General features: G+C 35.8%; 2 protein-coding genes across 2 annotated transcripts in view; one reads left to right on the top strand and one right to left on the bottom strand.

The window, feature by feature from the left end:
- Positions 1 to 1,022: 1,022 nt before the first annotated feature.
- Positions 1,023 to 3,230, bottom strand: LOC132130266 (beta-1,3-galactosyltransferase 9). Its single transcript, XM_059541964.1, has 2 exons — positions 3,225 to 3,230; positions 1,023 to 2,389 (listed from the first exon to the last, which is right to left on the bottom strand). Exons 1-2 carry the CDS (start codon positions 3,228 to 3,230, stop codon positions 1,283 to 1,285), a joined length of 1,113 nt encoding a protein of 370 aa, XP_059397947.1. The 3' UTR covers positions 1,023 to 1,282.
- Positions 3,231 to 9,778: 6,548 nt separating this feature from the next.
- The window catches only part of LOC132130265 (potassium channel subfamily T member 1-like), a 22,213-nt gene continuing 7,735 nt past the window's right edge, over positions 9,779 to 24,256 (top strand). Inside the window, exons 1-23 of the mRNA XM_059541963.1 lie at positions 9,779 to 9,919; positions 10,573 to 10,603; positions 10,785 to 11,173; positions 12,515 to 12,594; positions 12,694 to 12,796; positions 13,819 to 13,860; positions 13,973 to 14,021; positions 15,021 to 15,080; positions 15,245 to 15,319; positions 15,404 to 15,487; positions 15,574 to 15,668; positions 16,500 to 16,683; positions 17,538 to 17,702; positions 17,827 to 17,963; positions 18,132 to 18,195; positions 18,592 to 18,700; positions 18,868 to 18,976; positions 19,730 to 19,879; positions 21,547 to 21,782; positions 21,855 to 22,065; positions 22,982 to 23,087; positions 23,235 to 23,407; positions 23,490 to 23,561. Coding sequence (XP_059397946.1) covers positions 9,828 to 9,919; positions 10,573 to 10,603; positions 10,785 to 11,173; positions 12,515 to 12,594; positions 12,694 to 12,796; positions 13,819 to 13,860; positions 13,973 to 14,021; positions 15,021 to 15,080; positions 15,245 to 15,319; positions 15,404 to 15,487; positions 15,574 to 15,668; positions 16,500 to 16,683; positions 17,538 to 17,702; positions 17,827 to 17,963; positions 18,132 to 18,195; positions 18,592 to 18,700; positions 18,868 to 18,976; positions 19,730 to 19,879; positions 21,547 to 21,782; positions 21,855 to 22,065; positions 22,982 to 23,087; positions 23,235 to 23,407; positions 23,490 to 23,561 — 2,816 coding nt within the window. The 5' untranslated portion in view covers positions 9,779 to 9,827. The remainder of the gene's footprint in view (positions 9,920 to 10,572; positions 10,604 to 10,784; positions 11,174 to 12,514; positions 12,595 to 12,693; positions 12,797 to 13,818; positions 13,861 to 13,972; positions 14,022 to 15,020; positions 15,081 to 15,244; positions 15,320 to 15,403; positions 15,488 to 15,573; positions 15,669 to 16,499; positions 16,684 to 17,537; positions 17,703 to 17,826; positions 17,964 to 18,131; positions 18,196 to 18,591; positions 18,701 to 18,867; positions 18,977 to 19,729; positions 19,880 to 21,546; positions 21,783 to 21,854; positions 22,066 to 22,981; positions 23,088 to 23,234; positions 23,408 to 23,489; positions 23,562 to 24,256) is intronic.

The raw sequence follows: 24,256 nt of genomic DNA, 5'->3' as shown, positions 1-24,256 counted from the left end.
TTTATTCCTGTAATGCGCATCTGTATTTTCAGCATCGTTACTGCAGTCTTCAGTGTCACATGATCTTCAGAAATCAGAATAATATGCTGATTTGCTGCTGAGTAAAGTTCAAAAGAACAACATTTATTTGAAATAGAATTCATTATAATAGTTACTATAGTAACATTATAAATGTCTGTACTGTTACTTTTGATAAATTTATTGCATACTTTTTTAACGCAAGTGTGTAATGTTGCTGTTTGAATATAAAAAACATCTGCAAAGTTACGAAGCTGAAAGTACAGTGCAAACAGAGATTGTCTTTTAAAATTCTGGCGATTTAATGCCTACAAAAATGGCTGGTAGGGACTACAAGAAGTTACTTCCCTGGTTTGTGACATGACATAAACCCAAGTAAACCCTGCCCTCGGGAAGAGGAAGCAAAGGAGGCGAGGCCATGAGGCGCTGCTTTAGAGAAGTGCAAGAGAAAACTAAAGGTGCACATAAAAATATATTCATATATGAATCGCATATATGAATTCTTTCTTCTAACGCTTCTAATGGATTCACAAGTTTCAAAATCAATGTACTAAAGCAGCGGTTCTTTATACTGTTCCTTGCGTCCCCCTGCTCTGCATCTCTCTCTCTCTCATTCTCTCTCTCTCTCTCATTCAGCTCAGCTCAAACAATGCACTGTTCCAATTATACACTTATTTTCACATAGAGAAGCATTAACCATGGACGCGTGAACGGTTGCCGTACTGTATTAAAGCTTTAATCAGGATAAAATTGTACATTAAAAGCTAACATAAGTAGTAGCATTTACAAATAACAGTGTATCTAAAAGTATGAGACAACATATATACTGATAAGCGATATTAAAAACGCTGTTGTTTACAATAAAACCGGAGCACATGCCACTGAGGTAAAAGCCGGGACATTAAGATGTGTACTAGAGACGGTTTATCCAGTCACACAACACACTGGACTAGCTAAACAATCAGAGCCCATCGCCCATAAAAAGCCCATAAAAGCAGGAAATAATCAGTGCGTTTCTCAGAGAAGGGACGGAGTGGTGTGGAATAAAGGTATATTGTGTAAAAAATATTTCGGTTTTTTTTTTCAACGAAGCATTAACACATGTTAGACTGCACTCCATAAACACAATCAAGCCTAGAAAGAAAAAAAAAACTGCGAACCACCCCTTTAAATTTGAGGCCTTTTAAAGTAACAGAAACACTTTATGCACTAAATAATAGAACAGTTGAATTTGAATTTATACTCATAACTATCCCCAACTGTTCTAGCCCTGTGATTTGTTGTTACTCAGAAAAGAAAGTTTATCCAGGTAGGTCATTGTTTTGCACACTACCAAACTGTAATATGTCTCCAACATGCCACAGCTCCTCCCCTTCTCCGCCCCTAAATCCCGCCAGGCCACGCCCATCATCCCCACACCCATTTTGGCAGAGCTGAATAGGAAGTTGTAGCAGCAAGGGTTATAACGAATGTGTCGGTCGCCAGAAAACCGAGCGCTGTGAGTGGCCACCACACCTGCCCGTCTTGTACACAGGCCAACCAGAACGTCGGAGGGGAGGGGCAACGAAACATCCTCAGCGGCGACATAAACTTTCCTTACAACATCTTGAGATAGAAGAAAGGCCGGGCCAGAGCAGTAGTCTGGGAGGTACTTATCAGGGTACACTTGATAGGGCAGATAATGCGGTTTGTCAGGGTCCCGCTCAGGTGGGGCTCGATGGATGACCCTGCCTAGGTAAAGTTCTTCAGGATGCATTTTCAGTCCTAGAAGGTATGATGTAAGCGCAGGAAGGTTTAAATACACAGAATCCTCAGAAAGGACGATAAATCGTGCTTGTGGACAAAAAAGTAGGATCCATCGAAATGCCATTTTAACTTGTTCCCAGTGTCCTCTCTGCCAGTCACCCCTGGAAACACCTCCCTCGAACTGCACAATGTCACCATAGCGTACAGACTCCTCTCTCATCCTCTCAAGCTCCACCCTTAAAGTGGAGGGGCCAAGGAAAAACAAAGTCCGCATGGCAACGTGGTGCACTGTCGTCTGATTGGCCCAGGAGTTTCGCACCGCCTCCCTCTGGCTCGAGTTTCCAGGAGAACTCAGGACCAGCGTGAGGATGAGGAGGTCCTGATGATGGAGGCAGGGTTCAGTGTTAATGGGGTAGAGCTGTGAAGTGTTGAGCCTGGTCTCAGTCAGGTCCAGTTTGCGTGCACGCTCCCGGACCTCCAGGACAAAGCGGTCGGTGTAGGCAGCGGGAGACGCCTGCAGGAGAAACTCTTCCACTATGTCACCACCAAACAGCAACGCGTGAAACAAGATGACGTTACACAACAGGAAGCACCACTGATGAGTCTGCAGCCGGAACACACAGATCTGAGAGAGAGAGAGAGAGGAACAACAAATTATAGCAACAACTACACTGAAGAAAAAAATCTGGTGTAGGATTTACTTTGATACTTTTTGTTTCATCTCAGAAGTTGCCAGTAAATATCACAAATAATTGCAAAGAAATTACAAGTAGAGAAATAAATTAAATATTAAATTTTGAAGTAGAAAGACTGAAATAGTAGTTTTACTGAAATATTGGATAGTGGTTGGTGGTGTTTGCGCAAGCAAAACTTTACACCCTGATTTTAGGTCTCAGTGTTTTTTATTGTTATTACTTGGTTGCTATGATGCTTTGGGTGGTTGCTAGAGTGTTTCTAGGATGGTCTTGGTGGTTGCTAGGGTGGTTTTGTTTGTTTAATACTTTGAGTTTCAGTTCAGTCTTTCAGTAAATGTATTTTTATTTATATATTCTTCATATTATTCTTTTTTTATTTTTAATATTTTAGGGCTATCAGTGTTTATGTGTAAAGATAGTGATTTTTTTAGTTCTCTGGACTACTTTTGGTATAGTGACATACTATGTCAGGTACTATACTTTTACAATATACTTAGGGTATATGTATCAAAAACTAAAATTAATAATGTATCAACATCCCTGATATAATATGTTGCTATATTATTATTTTCCAATCAATAAATTCAAAATAATCAAATCAATTCTTGCTGGTTGTGCTAGTTAAGCAGTTAACCATCTGTCCATGTTGAGGTTCAGTATCCAAAACACAACAAATGCTGGATGGAGACCAGAATATTCTAGAACATTGCAAATACGCCACTAGAGAGGAATAATGTTAAAAACTGAGGACAAATATTTACTTACCTTCATGATGTCCCTTTAAGCTGTCTTTTTTTCTTTCTTTCTTCACTTCTAATCAGTTTAATTTCCTCTTCAGTTTTCTGGTCCATGAACTAGTGTACGTGCTGCTCACCTGGACGTGGTTTCTGCAGTAAGCTGACACTGGCCAGGTAATGGTAACCTAACACAGCTCTGTCTCCACTTGGCAAAGATGTCCAGCTTCACCTACAGTAATAATGGATGATGTCAGGATACATTACTCAAGAGCAACTCACACACTTATGTGCTTATTTTTCCCTCAGCCTATATCACATTTACCGTTATGTTCTGATCTATTAGTATGATTGAAAGTAATGAGTTGTAGAAATTTCAGATGTACAAAATTACACTTTACATGCTTTCGGCACTATATAGGCTTGTGTGTATTATTGATTTTCTGAAAACAAAAAGTTCTTCCCTTCAGGAGGTAACATTTTACAGTAAGTTTTCATTATTAACATTAACTAGTTAACATGAACTAACAAAAACAATCTTTCAACAGCATTTATTAATCTTTGTTAATGTAATTTTTTTATGTTTAGTGTTTCAAATCAAATGTTAAAAATGTAAAAGTAAAAAAAAAAAACGATAACGGTCATTTTGTCAGAAGAAGAGCTATTTTCCCTCCTCTATGATCACATTTACATGTTGTTTATCATTCACTGTCAGCTCTAACCTGCATTTCACATCTCTGTCTGTCAGTCACACACAAATAAACCTCGAGATGAGTGAGGCTCTGTCTTGTACACGATGTACTACAGAGAACAAGATAATAAAGATAATCAATGACACACAGTCTGTCAGCAGGAAAAGAGCAACATCATGACTTCAGAGAAGTGAGTACATTCATAAACACATTCATAACATAAACCATATAAAAAAGATTCTAATGAAAAAAAACAATGAATATAATAAATTGAAAACAATCTCAAACAGTAATTTTATGTTCTGTTTTCTTTTTCTTTTTTTGATCACCTGGAACAGAGGTTAATTTCTTTTGCAGTCTTTGCTTGCTGTTTCTTTACATTTACACTCGACAAGCAAACTGGTATTGGAAAAATTTAAGTGATCATTTTGCAGAAAAATACTACAGAAATCTTGACACAAAGCACAAAAATATTAACTGTAAATGGGGTTTAATAATATTTTCTAATTAAGGTGCTTATTAGACTATTGTCCTCCATGAATGGAAGCTTATTCCTTTGGAAATAATTTCCTATGTAAACTTATTTCTGCCATAGATAAAAAAGAAGAAGAAATGTTTGTGATTCATTTCACAATTCTGACATTTATCTCACAGTTTTCAGTTCTTTTTTTCAGTTTTGACTTTAACTTGCAATTCTGAGTTATATCTCAAAATTCATACTTTCTCACAAATCAAACTTTTCTAACAATTCTGAGAAGAAAAGCCTTATGGCAAGTCTATAACTAGTAGTTGTGAGATATAAACTCACTATTTATGTTGGTAAATAATTCCTCACACTAAAAAGAAAAATATATTACTTGGCAGTAACAAGTTTCTATAGTTTCCTGAATATCCATAAAGGTTTATATATATATATATATATATATATATATAAAAATCTGTAGATTGTAGATAAGTAATACTTAGTTAAACTGTATTCTTTTGATGAAGAGAGATTTAGTGAACAGGACATTCCAGAACAAGTGTCTCAACTCACTTCCAGGCAAAAGGATTGTGGGATTTTATGACTAGTTACAGCATTGTTTCAGACACACTCATAGACCATTCCCTCAATCCCATCAGTCTTTGTCTCTGATAATAATGAGTTTTAAAAGTCAACAGTTGAGTGTGATATCTGACAGAAACCGTGATGAATGGTTGTGAAACCGTTTCGGCTCTGAGTTGTCATGGTAACAACACTGGTTGCCAGGGTGATGATTTCATTATCGACATAGGGAAACAGTGTGGTGAATTGGTTTAGCACTAGGGGTTTCATGGTATTAAGTTATAAGACAGTGCAATTGGTTCTTAGGGTGACAGGAGTGCCTATTGTCAGGGCTTGATTGTGTTTTGATTGTCAGTGCAATTATTTCCTCTTGTCAGCTTGTGTGTGCGTGAACACAGAATTCTGTGCACACTGCAGACATGTGCGATGTGGTGCTATGTTTGTAGACAAGAGGTGATATATTTCATTGAGGCGACCCCTGACCTCTGAGCTGTTGGCATGCTGAAACACTGCACTTTCTCTGAAGAAAGAGTGAGAGCAGAACATCAGAAAAGAATGAGCAGTGAAAGCAGACAGAGTCAAGGGCATTCAATTTACACCCACATGTGTGACTCACAGCTGTGCTGGTGTATATTAAAAAAGACTGATCGGTAAAGGTTTGTTCTCATTGAGAAATATAGTTTGGACCAGACATGGTTCTGTAAGGTTTCAAATTATATATTTATATATATTTAAACAAACAAACAAAAACAAAAACTAGATGAACCTACTGGACGGCTTACTGACCAAATGCACGTTTTCTTGAAAATGTAATCTATAATCTATAAATCATCAAATACTGTGAATAACATGAATAATGAAATGTCTATATAATATGTTTTCTTTTATTAATTTGAAGGGCTTGTTTTTGCTTGGCTAATCATTGGGCCGATTTGAGATAATTAACTACTGCATTTCCTTCATTTATTATACAAATAGAAAAAAACTAAAAATACTTTAATGATGTAACAAAGCCTTATTTACTGAAATCATGTGACTTTGGCAGTTTGTTGCAGGTTTCAAATCACTGGTTCACACATAATATTCACAAAGCAGTGGATCACTGGGTGGTGTTGGCGCAGTGGATAAGACACACGTCTTTGGCGTGAGAGACCCGGGTTCGAATCCACTGTGAGACACCAATGTGTCCCTGAGCAAGACACTTAACCCCTAGTTGCTCCAGAGGCGTGCGACCTCTGACATATATAGCAATTGTAAGTCGCTTTGGATAAAAGCGTCTGCTAAATGAATAAATGTAATGTAAATGTAATCACTACTAAGGAGTTGCTATGTTCGGAGTGTTGTCTATGTAGGTTCATTGAGTCAGTGTGCATTAACACATGTGACTCCCAAGTTGTTCCTTCCCATAAAAGATAACTTGCGATTTGTGACTATATTTTCACACAGAATGTGTTTTCCATTCCACTGCGATATTTTCCAAACAAGTGTTAGACGGACACATTTGACTGCAACTTCAAGGTATGGTAGGCGATTTTGGAGAGGCTGTCAATAGCAATCTAGCTTGGAAAACATAAGTTCCCACCCTCCCTGCAAATCACTCTTCAAAGCCACACCTCCTCCCAAGGCAGACCAAGCTAACCAGAGACACAATGAGAGACTGTCCGATTAGCTCACTTCTCATTCAAGAAAACATTACAGTACAAAGTGCATAATATTACAATAATAGCTCCTTCCATACTTGCTCGGTCTGCAATAGCGTACTGTAAGGCACTGGTCACATATCATGTCAGCACAAACAGGGTGTGATGAGGTATGCAAATCGTAGCCCATGGTCCTATGTGTTCCACAGACAATATAAATAAATACATTCAGACCACTTAGTGATTGCAAACGGGATGTGAAGTGACTTTCAACCAGGATAGCAAAAAATATTTTTAAACCAAATCACCTGCCCTGCCTTTAAGCGACCACACATATGAAGCCTGACTGTAAAATGCAAACTCAGATGCAGGACTGACAAAGATATTCTGCTGCTTTGTAAACATGACCTTATGAGTCCGCAAGTCTCTGATATTCTGGTCCCTAGATACGGTTCAGTCCTTGGATCCCATGTAAATCTGTGGGATTTGTCCCCTTTTTTATTTAAAACCATAAGTTCTATCATCACATATCTCCTCATCAAACTGCACGATTTGATTCAGTTATGTGCTAAAGTTTACTTCGAGATTTGATTAGGGGTTTGTTCAAGTCCCTGTGAAAGCAGTAGTAGAAATGCAGCAATCTTCTGATCCATCATCAGTGTTGAAATCTACTGCACAGCATGTTCACAGCAGAGCAGATTGGTGTTTTGTTTGCCCACTGTGTTTTTATGCGTGATGAGTTTCCGTATGTGTTGTCTGGAAATGCTTTTTCAGAATTTCCTTTTTTATGTGTGTGTATGTTCATCAAACCCTTTAAAGAAGATGAGGACCTCTTGGACATCAACAATAATACCAACCTGCACAGTCCCAGGGTCAATGCCATAACAACCACAGTCACTCCAAGAGGAATAAAGTCTTGTCAAAAAGCAAACCCTTTTTGACATGATATATGTAGATATTTATATCAATCTCCTTGTCAATGGCTTTCAGAATTTTATTCACCAGCCTAAACATTTTACAAAGCTTGGTCAGGTGCCACTAGAAGCTATAAATGTAAACAGTATAGTTTTTTGGAGTAATTGGAGGCTGGAGTAAAGATGACCCATCCTGTCCAGTTTAGCAGTTCTGTATAACGAGTGGAAAATGACCGCACAGATGCTCCATCACGGTGATGACCCAGGGGTCTGTGCTCTAAAAAAATTGTCTTTTATGTTCCTCAGAAGAAAGAAACAACTTTTGGAACAACTTTAGGGGCTCCGTATAAGAGTGAGTAATGATGACAGAATTAATTTTTGGGGTAAACGATCCATTTAAATATGGCGGTATGTTAGCAGTTGAAAGGAATGGTTCTATCAAAAACAACAATTCTGTCATTATTTACTCTTCATGGCATAAAAGTAAAAAAAATTATAGTTTTGTAGACATTTTAGCAGTCCAAGCATCCAGGTGGAAATCTGGCTCTGGTTAAGGCTGTGTGAAATGTATTGATTGAAGTACACAAATAATTTACATAATAATCAGTTAAGTGAAATTAAATTAAACTGTATAATTTCTTGATAATCACAAAAACGTACTGATTTGTACATAGTACATAGTACAAATTATAACATAGTACATTTGTACTATGTTATTCAGTTTTAGAGGAGATGTTAATACTATGGTATTTTATAACAGCAATGGTAGGCTGTATGAATGTGTTAAGTAACCATTCAATGCCATTGTTTTCTGAGTAAGAAAACAAATATGGCAGTACAGTGGTACTGTTTGGAACTTTTTCTGTTCAGAAATTAATTTGACCAGTTTTCAGAGAGCAATTATTGGTCAATTAAATATATTAGGTTAAATTATATTAACTATAATTGTCATGGGAATCACAATTTAAAAAATTCCCATGATTATGGAAACCCTGTCCCGATAAACATCATTCAATGCTGTAGTCTTTTCGTAGGCTTTTCTAAGAAATGAAGTCTAAAACTCTGTTGCTATGTAACTGTGAATAGATGTAGCCTTGGCAACTAAAGAGACTCTTTATGTCTTTCTACATACTCGGGTTTCTTGTATACAAACAATACCGGATGCGCGCGCATCCAGGAGGCAGAAAACCATCTGTTTTGCCGAGTTCAGTAAAAGAACATTGTAATTAACGTAGATTTCGCATTGTTTGTAATTTCTTGTTGACTCAATAATAAATTGCAAATTCAGAGTTGGATCTGTTTGTTTGTGTTTCATATTAATATATTATTAATATAACATTATGTAAAACGTCCAACTGTTTAGGAATCAAAATCCGGACATACTGTGGCACGTTGAACATCCGACACCCAGCACTGGCTCGGTTGGTACAATTAACAACGCAACAACTCCTTGGCATTTTGACTAGCGACAACACCACCACCTAAACCATTTACTCCGGTACGAAGAGCGCGGGTCTTTTGCCTCTTGGTTACGTGCGCAAGCAGTGATGACGTCGCCGAGAAATCCATGTATAGTAATAGTTATTATTCATGATGAATAAGATGCTGTTCAAGGCTGTCCAGCACACGGCGCTGTGTCTGCCGCTTTAAAATGCCACGATGATCTTACCTGTCTTTTAGAAGTTAAGAGACTCAGGTGCGCGCGCCACGTCCTTTATTTAAAAAATCATAGAAAGTCAAAGTGAAGCTTGATTGGATGTCAGGTCCGCTGATTTTTTCATACTAGTCTTTGATATTTTCTCACCGCGTTATTTGGATATCATACTTTAAGATCAGAAAGTTTGTATCTGTCTACTTGATGCGGACGCTTTGACCGGTGACTGAATAACGGATTTTTTTTCAAATTGTAAAGCGCGCGAAGCCTGAAGCTCTGTGAGGAAGATACAGTGGCAGTGACGTTTCCATGAAAAGTTTCCATGAAAAGATGAGCGCACCGCGCGCCTGAGGTGAAGAGCGCGCACAGAGGTCCTCACTCCTCAGAACCAAGTTTGAATTTAGTAGACACTTCATTTATCATAATTTTAAAATCTTTGTCATTTTCACTTTATTTATTTATTTATTTTTACTCTGAAAATTCCCTGTGAGAACGCTTTAGAGTAACAATACGTGTTGTACATTTTTATATTGGTCGTTGATAATGCAGTTTTTTAAATATATTTATTTTATTATACCCTCAAAACGTCACAGGCTTTTCTTTAAAAGATTTTTTTCTGTATCTTTTCTCTTAGTGTTAGTCCAAGACTTGGGGGCAGATGGGTGGTCTTAAATGTCAAGGACCTCGAGATGACTGCTGGAGCATCTGTGGTTCCATCCCTTCAAACCTACTTCCGGTTCCGAGACCTGTTGCTAGAAAACCAGACATTTCATGATGACAGGTACCACCTATATACATAGTTAGTAATCTCCCCAGCACTGTTTATTACCATTATTAATTATTATTTACCATTATTTCACCTGCAACGTCATACCTGACTGAGTTAATGAAGGCCATCAGTCAGAATTACATCCAAAAGACCAGAAGATACAATCAAAAATCTAAGTGCGCATTCGATGGACACTTACTATGAGGCCACCCACTGGAGAGTACTTGTGAATGGCTGTCATCAACATTGCGATTTGATTCATATTAGCCATATTCATACTATATAAAATGGTTGCAAAATAAATTCAAAATCAAATGTAGCACCTGCTCAGACAGTATATGATTTCAGACACACCAAGAGTGTTTGTATTGCATGTAAAGTAAGCAATAGTATGCAATGTTCTAAGATCATGGTGGGGAGTTTTGCGTCAGCATACACCACAGAAAATATAAAAACCTACTCATGTTTGCATGTTTTTTAACTGCTGAACAAGAGAACATCAAAGTATTTCCTTGGCTATCTGATTCTGGCAAACCTTGAATGTTAAGAAAAAAAGTATTACCGTGCATGTGTGTGTGTGTGTGTGTGGGCACACGTCCACATCTCTCCAGATCGACTGAAATAGCCTCTTGTGCAGGTTATTATCTGTAATTTCCTGAGAACAGGAGGGAGAGAAAGGGTGGGCACTGCGGAAAGGTGGACAGGGGGAATAAGCCAAAGAATTGCTCATTTGACTGACATTTAAATTGTCTTTTGGTTTTGATTGCTCCTTCATTCAAAGTTCTATTTGTAAACAGGTTGTGGTAACTCTACATACACTTGTGTGACATATATGTTTAATAAGCTTTATGCATTAACAGAATGCAGGTAACGGTAGGTTTGCCACTGCTGTTATGCATGTCAAAAACATCCAACTTCTGCATGTATTCAACAAAGAGATGCTAGTGAAACTAATAAACAATTAAAGTGCATTGAAATTCTAATGCAGAGACATACACGACAGAGAAAGACCAAGCAGAACTCTGGCAGTGAAGCACACGCTTGTGTGTCTGCAATCAAGACCGTGTGGGTGGGTTATTTTGATCTGTGCCTCTATAGATTATGTACTTCCATAACAATCCTCTCAGCTCAGATCTCCGCACATCCTCGTCTAGAAAGCCCCTGGGATTTCTCTGTTATGGAAGAGAAGAATGCAGTGCCATCCTGGGTTAACCCGGCTCTGGTAAACTGGAGGTTGGACTCTTTTGGTAGCGATGCCGGGCAGAGGTAGGTTACGACGTCTCTAAGAGTCACTGCAGTCTGTGCGTGTTTGAATAGGTGGAAACATTCACTGAGTCTATTTGCTGTTTTCCTGAATCTGGAACACTGTAGTGGATTCCAGGTGCTGATGAGTGCTGCACTTTTTAGTTGTCAAAGTTTTTTTGTATTCTTCCTAAGGTTAATTATTTGTCATGGTTTCCAAAGACAATCACCCATGTATTTTCTTGCAGAAACATTTGAATTTTTTTTTTTACATGACATTGGCCAGGGGTCGTAATGTTGATGGCTTCGTCAACATCATGTTGATGACTTTATGACAGTAAAATAAAACCACCGCTCCTGTGGTCTCCATGGGAACTGGCAGACACATCGCATCTCCAGTAAAGATGTCTGGGACTGTAATGTAGAGAATTGCTCTTAGTGCTGAACTATGTAAACAGAGTAAAACATGGTGCTGGAAAGAATAAAAAGAGTCTTTATGCATCAAAACATCACTGATCGGTTTTACACCTACATGCACAGGAAAACTAAAACCTATCGCACATATAGTGATGACAGCATTTTATTGACATTATATGACATGATTTATGCCTAGTAATCACTTACATTACTAAGTGTTTGATGCATAATGTGTCTGCTTTTTAATAGCATCAAGACTTTAGTTTAAAATGTGTGCATATTTCATCATTATAATGATTTAGCATTTACTTATTAATTTAAAATAGTACTAGTATTATGCTTGCATGATAATAACTGTGAAATTCAGTTTAGCATGTCACACCACAGGACTTGTCAACTTTCTTAAAGTGTTTTAACTACCCACGTGCACGAATACACACTTTCACCCGCACTGACTGTATAAGGCAGCACTCCCGGCAGATCCACCTTCACTTGTAAAGCTTTCATGATAAAGCAAGAATTCATTCTCCCACTTTTATTTTCTCTCCATTTGTCTGTCTATATATTGCCAGTACATTTGGTTGAACCTCATGTTTTGTTGTGCTTTTTTTTTTTTATCTGGTAAGGAAACATACACAAAAACTCAGGTGTCTTTGCCTCAGCAGATCATATGATTGGATAACTGGATTTTTTCGCACAAATGCATTCTCAAACATCAGGCATTCACCTCTATACACGAGAGGAAAACAACGTTTGTCATTTGTTTCGTCAGAAGCGTTTATCGCAGCATTCATCTGCATGCTCTGAGGCACAAGTAATTATTATGTAGGCTTCCCCAGTGCAGCAATTCTTTATTATTTTATTACTGATACTTGGTTATTTTGAACACATGGGATGGAAATGGTGCTGTATTTGAGGATATTGGACACATGCTTTTTTTTCTTGCAGGGTCCATGTGGAGTTTTATGTGGATGAGAACACGTTTAAAGAGAGACTCAAACTTTTCTTCATCAAAAACCAAAGATCCAGTAAGTCAGCCTGGACTTTCGACATTTAATCGTAAGTTTTAACCTGTTATCTGTATTTCAATTTTATGGCCTGTTAATGCCCTGACCTTTCACCTCCAGGTTTAAGGATCCGAATATTTAACTTCTGTCTGAAGCTTTTGACGTGTGTTCTTTACATCGTACGAGTCATGACAGATAATCCAGCTCAGCTCCACCACACATGGTAAGAACTGTTGTCTTAAAGGGACAGTTCACCCAAAAACAACAAAAAAAAATGCTGTTTTTACTCACCCTTAGGCCATTCAAAATGTTGGTGCCATTTTTCTTCATTAGAACAGTAAATAAGATTTTTCTCTGAAATGGTGGTCCTTGGTGAAATATAATTACTTCAGTTTTGATAAAGATTTTTAGCTTCAAGTGAGTGTCACTGAATTGGGCACTATTTTTGTCCCAAATTAAGCTGATTAATTAAAAATATATATTTTAAGAAGTTATGTATATAATAACCATTCTACAGGATGTTTCTAATATAATAATGTGTTGCATCATTGATTGTGATTGGTAATGATGTATCATTGCAGTGATTGGTCATTTGTTGTTTTAACTGAGGTTGTGCCTGAATACTTTTTGTATACCTGATGAAGATCATAGGACCAAACTTTGTTAATAAAATATATATGTGCAAGTATCGATAATATTGTATGGGACTGCTGAGTTTTTTGTCCTTGGGAATTCATGGCAACTTGAGAGGAAAATACAGACAAGGCAAAATGAATGCCCATGGCTCCTAGTGATATACTGAGGTCTTATGAAGTGAAACGATCAGACTGTGCAAGAAATTAAACATCATTTACAACATATTACCTTCTTTTTTTGTCTTGCATATGCTTTTTTGACTCTCAAGTGAGAGCAGCCATTGATTTTACATCTTAGAAATCACCAAGGACCACAGTTTTAGCTAAAACTCTTCTTAAGTGTTCTACTGAAGATAAAATTCACCCCCGATCTCGGATGGCCTGAGGCTGAGTAGTTTACAGCAAATTTTATTTTTTTGGATGAAATATCCCTTTAATGTTTGTGAGTGTAAATGGCATATAGAGCATGATTACCGTGACTCATTTGTGCTGGTATTAGAGAATATTTTTAATATTCAAAGAAAGATAGTGAATCATTTCATATGCTGCAGTAAATTCCCCTATAGATTGATGTGTCACAGTAAGCGACCCACACCTCCTCTCTCTATAGCATCAACTGCAACAGCACCACGCAGACCAACGAGATCAACTGGTGAGACAAACCATCAGCATCAAACTGCGGTTTATTCTCGGTTATGCAGATGTGATTCAGGGATGATTTCATACTTTTCATTTATTCACTCCAATCTGTTTCTTTCTCGCAGGGAGCTGATATTCTGGGTAGACAGAAAAATACCAGTTTGGGCCATTCAGGTGGGTCCAAAGAAAAGCAAACATTTTACACTTTACAATAAGGTTTCATTTGATAATATTAGTTAATCATGTTGGTTAATATTAACAATACTTATACGGCATTTATTAATCTTAGTTTATGTTAAATCCAACATTTACTTATACATGATTTAAAATCAAAAGTTGTCCGTTTAGATTAGTTATGCTCTGTGAACTAACATGAACATTTTTATTAACTAACATTAACTAAGTTTAATAAATGCTGTAAATATATATAAAGTTCATTGTTAGTTTATTTTATTTAATGCATTAACTAATGTTAACAAATGAGGCCTTATTGTAAAGCATTACCATTTATATTTAAATGTAATCATTTAGCCTTTAAAACACTGCTTCGTGAAGCTATGGAACATTTATGAATCTTTACTTTTGAATCAGTGGTTCAGAATCAAACTAACTGGTTTTGTGATTTGAGCAAACAAGGCTTTGCTTCCAAAATATTTCCAGCCACTACACTGAAAAAAAATTGTTTTGAGAAACGATAAAATCCTCTAATAATCTTTATTTCTACTTTCAAAAAAATATCTAGTGAACCCACGAATGAGTGTCTAATTGTTTTTAACTGATCTCGGGTCAGTTTTATAGTATAGGTTCATTTTAATGAAGTTAATGAATTTATATATATGTATGCAAGTATAATACAACAAGGAGAGTGATACTTAATTGACCAAATTTACTGTCTAAAAAAGTACTGTTTAATAACACCCAAAACAAAGCCTACAAATTATAATAAAACACACATTTTATAGAACCTTCATATATAATGCTATTAAATTATTTGTAGAATACATTTAATAGGTTACATTTTCATGACAACATTTGCTATTGGTTTGTTAAAGGTGTCATTATACAAGTTTTTTGTTGCATTTTCACCATTTTTACCAGAAGGTGGCGCCCCCCTGTAGTGTTTCACATTATAAAGCATTTGCTCTACTTATTTTGCACATTTTTTTTTCTCAGGTGATTGTAGCATCCATCAGTTTCATGGAAGCCATGCTGCTAATGTACCTCAGCTACAAGGTGAGTTTGTGCATATGTGCTATGTGTGAACGTTTTTCAGTTGGTTCTGAATCTGAGACTAAGTGACTAGTTGCTGCTGTTTGTTTGGCACAGCACTGTGAAACCACAACTTCTGGTTGCTGAAGTTCCAGACAGATTGTTTCTGAGTGCATCTGTTTTTTCAGGGTAATATATGGGAGCAGATATTTCAAGTGTCTTTCCTGTTGGAGATGCTAAATACTGTTCCTTTCATCATAACGGTAAGAAGCATCTTCAGAGCGAAATCCCAAACTACATCTGATAATACAGTCTGATCCCTTTGACTCTTTCTTCCTCTGTGTCAGATCTTCTGGCCTCCTCTCAGAAACCTGTTTATCCCTGTGTTTCTCAACTGCTGGCTGGCCAAGTGTGCTCTGGAGAGCATGATAGTGAGTTTTAACCATTCCCAATGAACCTACACCAGCGTCTTTGCAGAGCTGTACAGAAACTAGAAGATAATATGTGTGTGTTACAGAATGATCTGCACCGGGCCATTCAGAGAACACACTCGGCCATGTTCAACCAGGTCCTCATTCTTATCTGCACTCTCTTATGTCTCGTTTTCACCGGGTAAGAATCATTTTTATCTGGTTTACGGTTGGGCGATATATCCAAAAAATTATATCATGATAATCTTTACATTTCTGGCCAATAAATGTGCACATTTTTGAATTTAAAACATGGTTATTAAACATGTTTAAATCTCATTTACTTCATGTTTAAAATCCAAACAAGAAATAAAGATGCTTTAGTTTTAGAAAACAAAATATTTGCAAACGTCTCCATTCACCAGTTCATGTTACTGGAGACTTTTTGATCAAACGTGGTTGTTATTTTTTATTATAAATGTATTATTATTTTTATTTGCTGTCTTTTTCAGAACATGCCTTTTTATTGTGTTATTATTGTATTTTAAATGTAATTGTATTTTTTTATTATTAGAAATTTAGTTTTATATTTACTGTCTCAGCACATATTTTATAGTATTTTTTATTTTCTTATTTGTTTGATTACACTGAACTGAATTTGTTATTTTTATTAACAATTGTGCTTTTATCTATTGTAAATCATTTTTAATTTAATTTTGTTTATTAATATGTGAAATTAAATATTAAAATATCTCTTTCAGCTAATTATTTTATTGTCGAGAGAATTTTTTGTTATTTTAAAAATATATATTTAATTGTATTTTTCTTATTAATATTTAAAAACAATTTTATTCAAAGTTAAAAAAAAATATTTACGGCTTCTTTTCAACACACCAACACACCATTTTTTTTTATTATTATTAAAGACTACACCTTTTATTTTTTTAGATATATTTTATTTACAAAATTTACTCTGCTTATCACATGTGCTTCTTCTTCTTCTCCCACACTAAAGTCTTTCTGTCTCTTTCAGCACTTGTGGTATCCAGCATTTAGAGCGTGCTGGGAAGAAGAGTCTGTCTCTCTTTAACGCTTTGTATTTTTGCATCGTGACCTTCTCTACGGTGGGCTTCGGTGATGTGACTCCACAGATCTGGCCGTCTCAGCTGCTGGTGGTGGTGATGATCTGCGTGGCTCTGGTGGTGCTGCCTCTACAGGTCAGAGGAATCAAGCTCTTTTTTACATTTATCAGAACAATGGTAATTAAACACTATTTAAATCCACTCACCCTCATTTTTCGAATCCAAACAAGAAATAAAAACTTCTATAGTTTCAGAATAAAAAGTATTTGCAACCCTGTTACTAGAGACTTTTTCAAGATAAAAAGTAATTTTATTGTTTATTAATTTTTATTGTTTTTAAATTGTATTTTGTTTGTATTTCTTTTTTTTATTAAAATACAGCAAATGATCTAAGTATTTATTGATTTAATTGTAATAGTATTTTTTACTGATAATGGAATTTTTGTACACTTTTTTATTTTTTATTTTTTTTACTTTTTTGTATGTTCTCTATGGCAACTAAAATACTGACTTGACTATTAAAACAGCCAATGGTCTTTGCAAGAGTTTTTTTTTTTCACGTTTTAAAAACAAAACAAGTAAATCTTCTGTAGTTTCATAAGAACAAGTATTTGCAAACCAATCCATTCACCAATTTCATGTTACTAGTGATTTCTAAAGTCAGTATTGTCATTTTATTGTTAAAATTATTTTTTACATTTTTTCATTTGTTTAGTTTAATTAAATTTTTTATTAATAAATAAATGTATTTTACATTAAAAGTTACATTTTTTATTCTCTTTTTAGCACATGCCATTTTATCATCAAGATTATTTTCTTTTTCTTTTTTATTGTGTTTATATTTTTTTAATTAATTAAAATGGTTTTATTTGCTGTCTTTATTTATTTTTTACTGTCTGTCTACTCAAATGCTAATTTGGCTATGCCAGTGATCTTTCGAAATATTTTTTGTCTTTATCATGTGTCTTTTTATTCTTCTCTGGCTGTAGTTTGAGGAGTTGATCTATCTGTGGATGGAAAGGCAGAAATCTGGAGGAAACTACAGCAGACATAGAGCACAGACAGAGAGACATGTGGTCTTATGTGTCAGTACTCTCAAAATCGACCTGCTCATGGACTTTCTCAACGAATTCTACGCTCACCCCCACACACAGGTGTGTATTCTGTCCTTCTATGAATATTTAATCAGTTCAGAATGTCTTTTTTTTTATCCAATTTGTTTGATGTTTACTGTATCTCGTTCTAGTTTGACTGCGTGTTGTGTTTGTGCATGTTTAGGATTATTACGTGGTCATCTTGTGTCCATGTGAGATGGACGTCCAGGTGAGGAGGATTTTGCAAATCCCGCTGTGGTCACAGAGGGTCATCTACCTTCAAGGCTCTGCCCTCAAAAACCAGGATTTACTCAGAGCCAAGTGAGTGACAGCCTCACTGACCAATCACAGCACAGCATGCCTATACATACATGGATTTACATACAGTCTCATTGGTTTTTCATAGAATTGATCTCACGTTTTTTCAGTTTTCTGATTGTTTGAATGACAGCTTTTTGGCTTCTGTGATTGGTCGCTTTTGTTCTGCAGGATGGATGATGCAGAAGCATGTTTCATTCTTAGCAGCAGGAATGAAGCTGATCGCATGGCAGCAGTGAGTGTTCACGTAAATCACTAACCTTTTATTTATCAGTCATATGTATAAGTAAGATGTCATACAGATTATAACTAGAATACCTATATTATTCGATAATTTTTACTATAATAATTTATCTGTCATGTGTTACAATATTTGTATTGATTTTTACAAATTATCACAAGCAGAATATACAATTAAACAATCCAATACACAAATAAAACAGAAAAGAAAGATGCAGAAAGAAAGAACACAACATAATCTACAATAACTAAATAGATAAAATAACTAATTTAACAATATTACTGTACAGTCAGATGTTATCATTTGTTTTATGCATTCAATCCAGTCGGTTTATCAAATTTATATACAGAGGTAATAAACCGATATGGACTGGTATTGATTTATTGACAGGATCACCAGACTATTCTGAGGGCTTGGGCTGTGAAAGACTTCGCTCCGAACTGCCCTCTTTACGTCCAGATTCTCAAACCCGAAAACAAATTCCATGTTAAGTTCGCAGGTACTAATTTGCCGTTATTTCCACATAATGGTTTGAATATGTTTCTGCATTATGTATTTGTTTTCTACTTGCTATCATTCTCTGTATCATTTGAAGCCCTTGGATGACTCATGTTTGTAACCGTCAGCCATCTTGGCTCTGAGCAGAATGCCTGTTTCTTCCTGTAGATCATGTAGTGTGTGAAGAAGAGTTCAAATACGCCATGTTGGCTCTGAACTGTCTGTGTCCAGCCACCTCTACACTGATCACTTTACTGGTCCACACATCTCGCGGACAGTGAGTCGCGACTCTTTAAACGCTCTTAAAAGTAAAGTGTGTTATTTCTGCGCTACCGTGCTAAGAATATTGACTGTTTTCAGACAGGTTTCCCAAACACACCTTTAGCCATCACCTTGTTTTTCAGCACATCTTTTTATTGTCCGAATTGTTTTGGTATTTTTTATTATATTTGTTTAATTTTATTTACTAAATAAATTGAGCTTTGTTTTAAGAACTTGTTTACTTAATTTTATAACTTTTCTGGTAATACCCTGTTTTTTTAACACTATCTTGAAACTAAAGATAGTTAAAGAAATTCATACTTTTATTCAGCATTGTGCATTAAATTGATCAAAAGTGACAGTAAAGACATTTATATTGTTAAAAAAAATATTTAGACTTATAATGACTACCGAAGGATCATGTGACACTGAAGTCTGGAGTAATGATGTTGAAAATGAAGCTGTGCATCACAGGAATAAATTACATTTTACAATATATTCAAATAGAAAATGACTTGTTTAAAAAGCTAAAAATATTTCACAATATTACCAGTTTTACTGTATTTTTCATGACATAAACGCAGTGTCGGTGAGCTTAAGAGTCTTCCTTTAAAAACAAAACAAAAATGTTACCAGCCCCAAACGTCTCGAAATAATCAAGTTCTGTTAAACCTGCAATTAGTATATCTTAACCTATGTTTGATAAAATCACCTGGCAAATGAAAATGTAATTTAAAAATAGTTGAGTAACATGTTAAATCCTTTTCAGAGAAGGCCAGCAGTCTCCAGAGCAGTGGCAGAGGATGTACGGCCGATGTTCGGGTAATGAGGTCTATCATATCCGTTTGGGTGACAGTATGTTCTTCAGAGACTACAACAGCAAAAGCTTCACCTACGCTGCCTTTCACGCTCACAAGAAGTAGGTTTATATGCATTTTGAAACATATTAAATGTGTTTATAGGGCTGTCGCGATAACCGCAATATTGTAATACCGCGCTATTGACAAGCAACCCGCAGAAGAAAGATAGCAACCGCAGAAACCGCGGCAACCGCAGTGTTCAGGTTTTTTTTTTTTTTTTTATGAGGCTGTGGCCTTCTTGTTTTTTCAATTTGTCACTGTGCGTTTAATGTTAAATAAATTAATGATACAATATGGTTCCGACTGTAATTTCCTCACGAGCCGTTGTAGCTTTATGGTGCTTCGTTTGTTTTGAATAGGCCGGCTGAAACGATGGGAGGCGCTCGATCTCGTCCCAAAACCTAATGTCACGTCGCCAGTTTGGGAACATTTTGGCTTTCAACCCAATGAAAAGGGCGAGCCAGCGAATATAGATTAGCCGATATGCAAAATTTGCTGCAAAAAGGTTCCTGTGACGCAGCAATACATCTAATTTGAGGTTATCGGGACATTCTAAAACGTTTAACGTGAAAAATGCTTAACGTGGTTTAATGTACTAATACAGTGATATTAACAGACCAAAACTCACTAAACATCATATTAATAAAGTATACTATCTACAAAAAAAATCAGATGATCCCTGAATTCAACGCGTTTAATAACACGTTAAGCCTTTTCCTCCCACAGAAAACCGTTATAAGGCTTAACGTGTTATTAGACAACTTGCATTCATATTCAGGACTCACACGTTTTTGTTTTTTTTTTGTACATAGTATACTTTATTAGTATAATGTTTAGTGAGTTTGGTTTTTAAAAATCACTGTCTTAATACATTAAGCGTTTTCTTATAACGGTTTTCTATGGGAGGAAAAGGCTTAACGTGTTATTTAACGAGTTGCATTCATATTCAGGGCTCATCTGATTTTTTTATAGATAGTATACTTTATTAGTATGATTTTTAGTGAGTTTGGTTTGTTAATATCACTGTCTTAGTACATTAAGCCATGTTAAGCGTTTTAGAGTGTCCCCTGTCATCCAGCGCAGCTGCCCCCTCAAGCATCAGGTCGCGGAGCAACATCAAAAAGAAAAGCTGAGACAGGCCGACAGTTAGGAGTAGCTGAAGCCTTTGCGAAATCTGTAAAATACAGCCGTGAAAGTAACAGGCATACCTGCTGAAGTCACGGACAACCTCTGCGTCAGTGCCCATACCCAAGAGAGCGTCAGCAGATAACGAGCTCACACACTATCTGCTTGAGGAGTGCATCGACTCCAACGCGAATCCACTGTCCTGGTGGGCCAGTGGTGACGCGATAATCAGTCTAGATTTCCGCTGCTGTCCAAAGTCGCGCGCAAATACGTGTAATACGTGTTAGAACTCTTTGATTTCTTAAATTTTTTTTATTGGAAAACGCATGTTCTTGTTGCTGTTTGGCATTTAACAATAAACAAAAATGTCTCTGTCAGTTAAAAAAGCAACAATATATGCTACATAACTCAACGATAAAGCTTTGTATGCAGCAAAATCAGGATAAATTAGGTATGTAAAAAAAAAAAAAAGACGGCGGTAATACCGCATATCGCGCTTTTGAGCCACCCATAATAACCGCAGGGGAAATTTCGTAACCGCGACAGCCCTATGTGTTTACACTTGTTCTCTCTATTTTGATTTGTTTGTGTGTATGTGTAGATATGGCGTGTGTCTGATTGGCGTGAAGAGAGAAGATAACAAAAGCATCTTGTTGAACCCTGGACCACGCCACATCATGTCTGCCAGCGACACCTGTTACTACATCAACATCACAAAGGAGGAAAACTCCGCTTTCATCTGCAGACAGGAAGAAGATCAGGGAAAGGGGCGGGGCCACTGTGACATTTTAAATAGCCCGTCTGGCCTGCCGGTTCATAGCATCATCGCTAGCATGGGTGAGAGAGAATGGATAGAAGAGATACAGGAGGTCGTCAGAGGTCAGTTTATAACCGTTTAATTCTTTTTAGGAACGGTTGCTATGGATTTTCAGAACACCAGTCCCACTGAGAGCGGCGTTAAACTGGCTCCGCCCCCGGAGAACGAAAAAGGAAGTCACCGTCCAAGCATAGCGCCCGTTCTAGAGCTCGCTGACTCCGCCTTCTTACTGCCGTGTGATCTGCTCAGTGACCAATCAGAGGACGAGGCTGGACACTCAGATGAAGAAGTAACAGCTAATGAGTGAGTTCATTCTTAGCTCCTAATTCAGATTCAAAGGGGTTTTGTGGTTTATCTCAACTTTACAAGCAAAGTAGGTGCATAAGGTTTTTTATTAATATGATTTATGAAACCGAAAGGCAAAAGGGTCATTTTATGGTGCTTTTTGGACCATGAGTTTTGGCAGCCACTGATGTGTCGACTGTCAGTTAAGACTAGGGCTGCACAAATAATCGAAATAAAACTGAAATTATGTAATGTTTTAAAAAAATCAAGAAATTAAGACAGCCATAAATATTATTTTTGAAATTTTACAGTGGTATTGTAAATATGATAGTAATATTTTTGATTTTTGTTTAATATTTTTTTACTTGTAATAATAATAATAATAATAATTTGATTATAAATTATTGATTATAAATAAATATGATTTTCTTTACAGTACTGCAAGAGTAATAATAGTTATCTTTCTTATTTAGTTTAATTTTAGTGGTTATATTTAATTAATATTAATATACATTTAGTTATATTAATATATGAATAATCATATTATTAATGTTAATAATAATAATTTTATATTACAGTACAATAACTGTACAGTACTAATGTTACAGTATAATAAGAGTAATCATTATTTAATATTTAAAATTATTATTTATTTTATTATTTTATAGACATATTAATAATTCATTTATTGTACATATTGATATATAATTACAAAATGTTTGGCCCAATTGTGCAGCCCAACCAACATGAGTGTTTATTTTTCTTTTCAAAAATCAAATTTTGAATTGCTGTATGTTTTTTTTATAAGGCAAAATTGCGGCCCTGTATCAGAACATGTGCACATTCATCAAATTTTCCCCTTTTGTGTTCCACTGAAGAAGCACAATGAAGTAAATGTTGATGTTTTATGAAAGTAACCTGTTAATTTCCTCAGATTTGTGAAAGGATATCCCCCAAACTCTCCATACATTGGGAGCTCCCCGACCCTTTGCCATCTCCTGCCCCAGAAAGCCCATTTCTGCTGTTTACGGCTTGATCAAGTGAGCACCAGCCTCCATGTGGTACAAATTTCATCCAAATGTTGTAAATGTTGTATTACGCAAATGCATTGTTGCAATGCATTTGCGTAAGATGCATTGCACTGGACCACAACTTCATATCATATATGTCTATATTTGCTCCTCTAGAGCTGTGAGCATGTTTCCTTTGAAGATGCAAAAGCGTACGGCTTCAAAAACAAGCTGATCATTGTTTCTGCTGAGACGCCTGGAAATGGCCTTTACAACTTCATAGTGCCTTTAAGAGCTTATTACAGACCCAGAAGGGAGCTCAACCCTATAGTCCTGCTGTTAGACAACCTGTAAGCACACACACACACACACACACACATTCACTTCAAGTGAGTTTCATTAGTACTAATAATGTATTTCTACTTCCTGCAGACCTGATGACCACTTCCTTGAGGCCATATCCTGCTTCCCAATGGTCTATTATATGGGTGGCACCATTGACAAGTACAGTTAGACCAAAAGAGTTCTCTTTGACTAGGGCTGCACAATTTGCACAAAAATTGTGATTCTTTGATAAAAATTTCAGTTGCGATTAAAAATGTATTTTATGTGAAGAAAAGAGATTTCTTTGCGATTATATATCTGTATAATAATAATAATAAATAAAATCTAATGATGATAATTATTATTACCAATAATATATTAAACAAAAATAATACATATTCAGATATACATATTCATGGTGCATATATTTATTCAGTGAAATCTTGCACAATTTGGTAAAAAGAAAAGTTATTTTTTTCATAAAGTTGTAATTGTGATTGTTTTATATTTTTAAAAGGGCTGTACAATTTGGCAATTTTTGTCTGATTGTGTAGCATTATATAATATATAATATATACACACACACACACACATATATATATATATATATATATATATATATATATATTACATATAATATTTGATAAATAAATAATATAACTAATTAATATAATATATGAAAATTATAATTTATTAAATAAAATATTATACAAAAATATGTTATTATTTTTATGTTGTCATACGTTTAAAAAAGAATAATACAAAATTATATAATAAAAATATTCTGTTTCACAACCACAGCGTTTATGATTTAAGAATTGCAATCATATCATTATTTTTATTTTTATTGTGCAGCCCTTTCTTTGGCAGCCAAT

Source organism: Carassius carassius, chromosome 47 (genome assembly GCF_963082965.1).
Source record: "Carassius carassius chromosome 47, fCarCar2.1, whole genome shotgun sequence".
NCBI lineage: Eukaryota > Metazoa > Chordata > Actinopteri > Cypriniformes > Cyprinidae > Carassius > Carassius carassius.
The sequence above is the reverse complement of the archived record's forward strand: the minus strand, read 5'-3'. Positions and strand labels throughout refer to the sequence as shown.